The 7,361-nt window shown below is 42.5% G+C and overlaps 1 protein-coding gene across 1 annotated transcript; it reads right to left on the reverse strand.

The window, feature by feature from the left end:
• Nucleotides 1–4,739: 4,739 nt before the first annotated feature.
• On the reverse strand, nucleotides 4,740–5,678 carry LOC116587604 (putative olfactory receptor 2B8). Its single transcript, XM_032338227.1, has one exon. The coding sequence runs from the start codon at nucleotides 5,676–5,678 to the stop codon at nucleotides 4,740–4,742; it is 939 nt and encodes a 312-aa protein (XP_032194118.1).
• Nucleotides 5,679–7,361: the final 1,683 nt, after the last annotated feature.

Below are 7,361 nucleotides of genomic sequence, written 5' to 3' on the forward strand. Positions count from 1 at the left end.
TGGTGATGCAACATTGGGGGTTAAGGGGGTAGGAGAAGAATTAATGAAACAAGATGGGATTGGGAGGGAGACAAACCATAAGTGACTCAATCTCACGAAACAAATTGAGGGCTGCTGGGGGGAGGGTGGCTGGGAGAAGGGGGGTTTGGTTATGGACATTGGGGAAGGTATGTGCTATGGTAAGTGCTGTGAAGTGTGTAAACCTGGCAATTCACAGACCTGTGCCCCAAGGGATAAAATATATTATATGTTTATTAAAAAATTAAAAGTTAAAAAAACAAAAAAAGAATCAGGGGGAGCTCCTGGAAAGGTTTTGACAATTGATCATGATGTCATTTTGACCATGAGGATCCCAAATAATCCAACCATTAAAAATGTCCGGGATGAGGGATTCCTGGGTGGCTCAGCCATTAAGCATCTGCCTTCCGCTCAGGTCATAATCCTGGGGACCTGGGATCAAATCCATCAGCAGGCTCCTTGCTCAGCGGGGACCCCACTTCTCCCTCTGCTGCTTGTGCTGTGCTCTCTCTCCCTCTCTCTCTCTCTCTCTGACACAAATAAATAAAATACTTAAGAAAAAAAATGTGCAGGATGATTACTGAGATGAAGGACACAGTTCAAGAACTGAACAACAAACATCATTCTCAAAAGAGCTTAAAACTGTCCTCAGAAATCTTGCCTTATCAGAAGAACTTACAATTCTTAAAGACCCCATAGATTTCTTTTTGATTTGGCTTTCCTTTTTTTTTTTAATTTTATTATTTTTTTTCAGCGTAACAGTATTCATTATTTTTGCCCCACTGCTGGTGGGAATGCAAGTTGGTGCAGCCACTTTGGAGAACAGTGTGGAGATTCCTCAAGAAATTAAAAATAGAGCTTCCCTATGACCCTGCAATTGCACTACTGGGTATTTACCCCAAAGATACAGATGTACTGAAAAGAAGGGCCGGCTATACCCCAATGTTTATAGCAGCAATGGCTTTCCTTTTTTTTTTAATTTAATTTTATTTTTTCAGTGTTCCAACAGTCATTGTTTACGTACCATACCCAGCGCTCAGTTCCGAATGGTTAAAATAAATCCCCCAACAGTGTAAATCAATGGAATTAAGTTTCTAGAAAGCATCAAGGGTATGGCAAGTGCAGAGACCCAGGGCAGATTCTAAAATGGGCCTCAAGGTCATACTGACTATCTTGAATGGAAGCTACTTCAGAAACAGCAGGTGCAAGGACACCACACTGTCCTCTGTCCTCCTGAATGCAGGAAACAAATCTCCCCATGAAAGGCACCTGACCAGGATGAAGAAGTAAAAGACATCCCAAATCCACCAGTAGGGACCTTGGAGTTGAGAAAGCTACAGACACAAACCTTGCTACTTTTTTAGGAATTGGCACATCAGCCCAAATTCTGATTACAATTCCTTCCTAACTAAAGCTCCCAAAAACGTATTTCCTCTATCCTGTCAATTCTGCACACATTTCTTGTCTCTTTATAGGAGGTGTAAAAACTGCCTGCCTTGGTCATTTCTTTGGGTCTCAATTTCATCATTGAGCCTCCATGTTCAATTAATAAACCTTCAAATTTTTTCTCCTGTTACTCTACTCTTACAATTTAATTCCAAAACAAGTGGAAGAACCCTGGGAGGAAGAAGGAACTGTCTCCCTCCCCAGAGCAAGTGTTCAGTCCCTAGACCATCTCAGGGACCCCATCCCCTGACCCCTCTGAGCAGCGCTCGTTTCTGGACTGACACAGAGCAAACCACATCCCCATGCACAGTGGTTCCCAGAGTCTGCAAGACCAAGTCTGAAATACGCTGCAATACCACAGCCAGGAAAGAACTTCTCACCTGTATTACAAGACAAGCATCTGAAAAGAAGCCACCTGCGAAGGAAAGGGCTCACAGGGACCTATAACCTGTTCCTCCCTCCTCACTGAGCCTGGACAGAGCAGATCTGGCAAACAGTAACTGAAATGCACAGACTCTGAGCAACGTGAGGGTCTGACAGGGGTGGCTGTGCTGTGATTTCTGACCTAGTAGTGATTACAGCACAATGCAGAAGGTCTGTTTAGAACCTCCACTCTACACACTGCAGATATGCTACCAAATGACAGTCCTAAAGCCAGGACAGGGCGATGAAGGTAGGGAGACACAATGTGTGAATCCCCCCAAGCTTTCTCTGTGCTGACTCATACCACACTAGTTCTGTCTCACATTTGAGAAGGAAAATGTTTCCCATTGCAGTGAAGGGGTCTGCCAGGCTGTGTCTGATGGCTCTGGGACCTCCTGCACACACTCCTGCTACTTGGTATCCTTCGCTAACTGGCAATGAATCACCAGCTGTTAAAAATTGTGTTTCATGTGAGTGTGACGGACATTCTGGGCTTCTGCCATCACTATCTGAGCAAATGGTGTGTGCCCTGTGCTCCTCAGGAGCAGAAGAGCTGGAAGAATCCATGACTTGCTCTAGAGCATCAGCTCCTGACCTCCAGGGGCTAAACACAGATGGAATAATTTAGCCAAGCCTTGGTACAAGTGCACAGCCATGCGACACTTACTGGTGACCACGCAGATGGAAGCAGTGCAAATAATATTGGTGACAATTTACACAACTCTGGAGTCTGTTACAGACAAGGCATGGACACCATGGGGAGCAGATTCCTAACATTAGAAAAATGTCACAGAACAATCCTGAACTTCTTAGACTCTTAACTGACTTCTTTTTCTGTCATAGATCCCAGAGGTCTTTGTTCTCTATAACTTATTTCCATGAGTTGTAAATATCCAAATGCCACTCACACATTCACTTAAAGGAAATAAATATTTTGCCCCAGGTTCTGTGTGTCCTTAAGAGCAGAGAAGGAGTTGTTTACCCACTACAATAGGCTCTGTAACGTCATGAGACCTTGAGGATTTTGCACCAAAGACAGTTCACTTGAGGGACTTTAAAGTGACCATTTGGGTATAATTGTCAGGATGTGGCTGACATAATGGAAAGCAGGAAGTTTGTCACCCACGGGATAAACAGTGGACAGAACTGTTTTCCTACTGGCATACAGGAAGCATCACTATGGAGTCAAGATACATCCTAGGTGTTGATTTCAAGTAAGAATACTGTGATGCTCGTATTGATACAGAGAAAACATGACCGTGTGCATAACCTCCCCTGGCTGTCATTTGCAGCCTCCACATGCTGTCTCTGCAGCAAGATCACTTGGCACAAGCATGGCCAGCTCAGGGTTCAAGGCCCTGGGAAGGCCTGCTAGCTGTCAGGAGAGGGAACAGGAGAGTTGTTATGTGCATGTGTCCACCCCAAGACGCAAACACATCTACCTGCACTCGACTGTGTGCAGAATTAGGAACTGTGTGACACTTACTTCATAATGAGATGGCTATCTATAAAGCTTAGACACACAGAGATCTTTAATAGCTCATGTATATTTTATTTCTTCTTTAAGTTTTCTCCTGGTGAAAATGAGTAAGCTCCACAGAACATGGGATTTCCAGGGAAACCGAGGTCATTTCTCTTACTTTCATGTGTCCCTACATTCAAATTGCCTGGGGCCTTGGGCAGATGTGAGGTACAAAGCATAGATCAGTTGATGCCTGGATCAAAAAATTTACAAAATGGTACAAAGAGAAGATCTAAATGTTTCCCCCTTTGAAATTTTGCTGCATTATTGTAGATAGAACATATAGAATATTGACTAGGAACTGAGTTATGTACTTTCAGATACAATAATGTCCTAAAAGTCATTTTGAATGCAGGGGGTGGCTCCCAGGCCATGTAGCCGGCTTTCAGACCTCACACGGGCGCTCCTCTGCCTGCAGCACAATGTGACACGTAAGCACTGTCTGGGGCTCAGCAGCTGCTGCTCAGTGTATCGGCAGCAACTCACCAGGCCCTGCCCCTGTGTGACAGGAACGCCTCACACAGGCTGTATAGAACCACTGTCACACTGCTCACATCACACCTGCACTGATATCTGAATGGCTGTATCAGAAGTGATGTTACCAAATTTCTCGTCCATCTAAAAGTATGCTGTTCCCACAGATGCCCACCTAATTCTGTGAAAAGGCAATGATACAGTCAATCTATGGACCTGGTAATCCGGCCATGATCCAAATGCAAGAATAAGTGACCCTCCTACAGAAGTTACTACGAAATGCTAAAATGTTAACACTTCTTACAGCGCGTTAGTGGTTCCTATTCTTATCTTGCCTATGCCTTCATATCATGGGCATAAATGTCCTTTTGCACTTAGAAATGGAATAGGATTCCCAAATGGAAGTGAAATAAGAAAACCTGTGGAGCTCTCTAAAATATGAATGTGAGGAAGAGCTCGGGCAGCCAGGTAGGTGCACGTGGTGAGTGCCCAACACGTGATTCCAGCTCAGGTTGTGATCTCAGCGTTGTGTGACCAATCCCAGCATCAGGCTCTGCACTCAGGGTACAGTTTGCTTGAGATTCTTTCTCCCTCTCCCTCATGCGCTCTCTTTCTCAAATTAAATAATAAATTCATATATATATATATATGCAAATGATCTAGGAACAAAAATCAGCCTCTCTGGAAGTTCTGTGGATCCATGAACTTGGATTTGAGCACTCATTTGCTCCAAAGAATGAGGTAAGTAAATTCCCTTGAGACTTATCACGGGAAATTTGAGATGATCCACATAGGTCACAAACATCTCAATCACTCTGGCATTCAATGTGTTCCATCAAAGGGTCTTCCTGCCCAGTCATCTGGAATCCTGGCCCCTGCAAAGTACCTTCTTCATTGCTCCCGTCACATCCTTGTTCCTCAGTGTATATATGATGGGGTTGACCGTGGGGGTGACGATGGCGTAGAACAGAGAAACAAACTTGACCTGATCCTGGGAGTAGTTGTTGCTGGGCTGGAGGTAAGCATAGATGGCCGTGCCATAGAACAGGGAGACCACTGTGATGTGGGACCCACATGTGCCAAACGCTTTCCTCTGCCCTGCAGATGACTTTATTCTTAAGACCGCCCTGACGATCTGACCATAGGAGAAGATGATTAATGCCACAGGTATGAGGAGAATGATCACACTGGCAAAGAAGAGCTCAGACTCATTCACAGTGGTGTCTACACAGGCAAGCTTGAGCAGTGCGGGAATCTCACAAACAAAGTGGTCTATTTTATTTCTCCCACAAAGTGGCAAAAGGAAGATGAGCACTGTCTGCAACAGGGAGTTGCCAAAACCAATGAACCATGACACAGAAGCCATGAGGGCACAGAGACGGGGGTGCATGATCACAGTGTACTGCAGGGGCTTGCAGATGGCTGCATAGCGGTCAAACGCCATGACCCCTAACAGAATGCATTCCGTGCATCCCAGCCCAAGCGAGATGAAGAGCTGAGCCACACAGCCACCAAACGAGATAGACTTGTCTGTTGTCCGGAGATGAACCAGGAATTGCGGGACACTGCTGGTCGTGTAACACAGGTCCAGAAAGCTTAGGTTGGAGAGGAAAAAGTACATGGGAGTCTGAAGATGTGGGTCCAGTTGAGCCAAGGCAATGATGGTGGTGTTTCCCAGCAGAGTGAACAGATAGAAGATCAGGAGAACCACAAAGAGGACTAGCTCCAGTTGAGGCCGGTCAGAGAACCCCAGCAGGAAAAACCCCGTGAAAGAACTGCCATTCTTCTGTTCCATACTCTGTTAGCACATGTTTCCTGCCTGGACCAAGCATTTAGCAACTTTTAAAAGAAATCATAAAAAAGAAGAAGTTGGGGGGGGGGTGGATCTGTCATAAGACATGGCCACAGAATATTAAAGGTTGTACTTAAGTAAATGACTGAAATTGACATAGCTTATACCAATTTAGTTCCACATTATCATGAACAGTGAATCATTAATACATAATTTAAGAAAATGAAATAATGGACATTGTGTTGCCATCAGTCATAAATATTAAAAGTCTTTCAGTCTGAGCTTAAAGACACTTAAAGTACTATAAGTTTGTACATACATTCTAGAAAGAATGGGGATGAGGGAAAAAGAGGGAGAACCATCAGGAAGAATCAGAAAGAAGTAAAGAAAGAGAGACTTTACTGTAAATACATATTTCATGATTGTACACAACTGGATTTCTACACACCTCACATGCAATAAAATAAAACATAATCGCAAAAATACACTCAGATATAAGAATTTATTAACTGAAATGTACATATACAAATAATTAATTACATTCAAAATATCATTAATAGTTCTGCATATGAACATTGTATATATTAGAGAGATACAGTATCTCTCTAAGATACTAAATTTATAAAAGCTACAGGTTTGTTCGGATTTTTTTCGTATGGTAATAAAACAACTAAATACTCAAATCAGAGAGAACCTGAAAACACCACCACCATTCAATTATACTGCTTAACTTTTGTCCTAAAGATGCTTAAAATCACGGTAACAGTATAACCAGAACTCTGAAAAATTCCTTGGCCCTGCATAGTCAGGGGGGATCAGAACTCTAAAATCCACTGGCCATGACATTCCTCTTCCTTCTGCAGATTTCTGCTCCAAACAGTACCAAGTAGAGCACATGAAATTCCTAAAAAACGGGGGATTATCCACTGTCAACATTCTACTCAGAATAAACATTTTAAAAATTTACCCAACTGTGTAATCTATGTACAAAATGTAATGTTCTGCTTCACTCCCTATGGTAAAACCCTTATGCTAAAATATTTAAATAGATAAATATATAGAGATATGGACAAATATATTCTCAAAGCAATGACAAGTAAATGCCTATAATGGAAACCTTTAAGTACAACACAAAAGGTCATAGAACAGGATATTTGGATATTATCTAAAATCTCAGATACCCGTCCATATTAGATTAATACCTTCTGGAAGTTGTCTTGCAGAGTTAATGATACTGAATCAGACACGTAACCAGCGCTCGGGTGAGTCTGATGACCCTATACTTCTAGCTGCTTAGTACTGAAGAAGCAGTTATAAACCAACCAAAGAGGCTCAGAAAATGAGTGTTTCAGTTCTTTCATGTTCAAATGCTTAGACATACAGTTCATTTCTTGTTCTTCTGAGACTGAATATCTGAATCAGGTTTCAGGGCAGACCCACTAGTCTGTGCAAGGAATTGGTACAAAACTGGCATAAAATAAGTATTTATGGAATCAGAATAGAGGATAAAGTATTTCACATTATTTTTTACTTCCTTGGATTTCCTGTAGAGATGCATTCAGTTGAATCCACAAAAAAAAATCTATCCACAAAAACATTCTTAATGGAATTAATTATAAGAGTTTCTGAGACAGTGTAAATGTGCAAAACAGGGAATGTGCCCAGACTCACACCTGCTCAGAAGAG

This window comes from Mustela erminea, chromosome 4 (assembly GCF_009829155.1).
Source record: "Mustela erminea isolate mMusErm1 chromosome 4, mMusErm1.Pri, whole genome shotgun sequence".
NCBI lineage: Eukaryota > Metazoa > Chordata > Mammalia > Carnivora > Mustelidae > Mustela > Mustela erminea.

What these genes read in the sequence shown, in the direction of transcription:
- LOC116587604 (XM_032338227.1), bottom strand. Translation starts at nt 5,678, where the DNA reads ATGGAACAGAAGAATGGCAGTTCTTTCACGGGGTTTTTCCTGCTGGGG.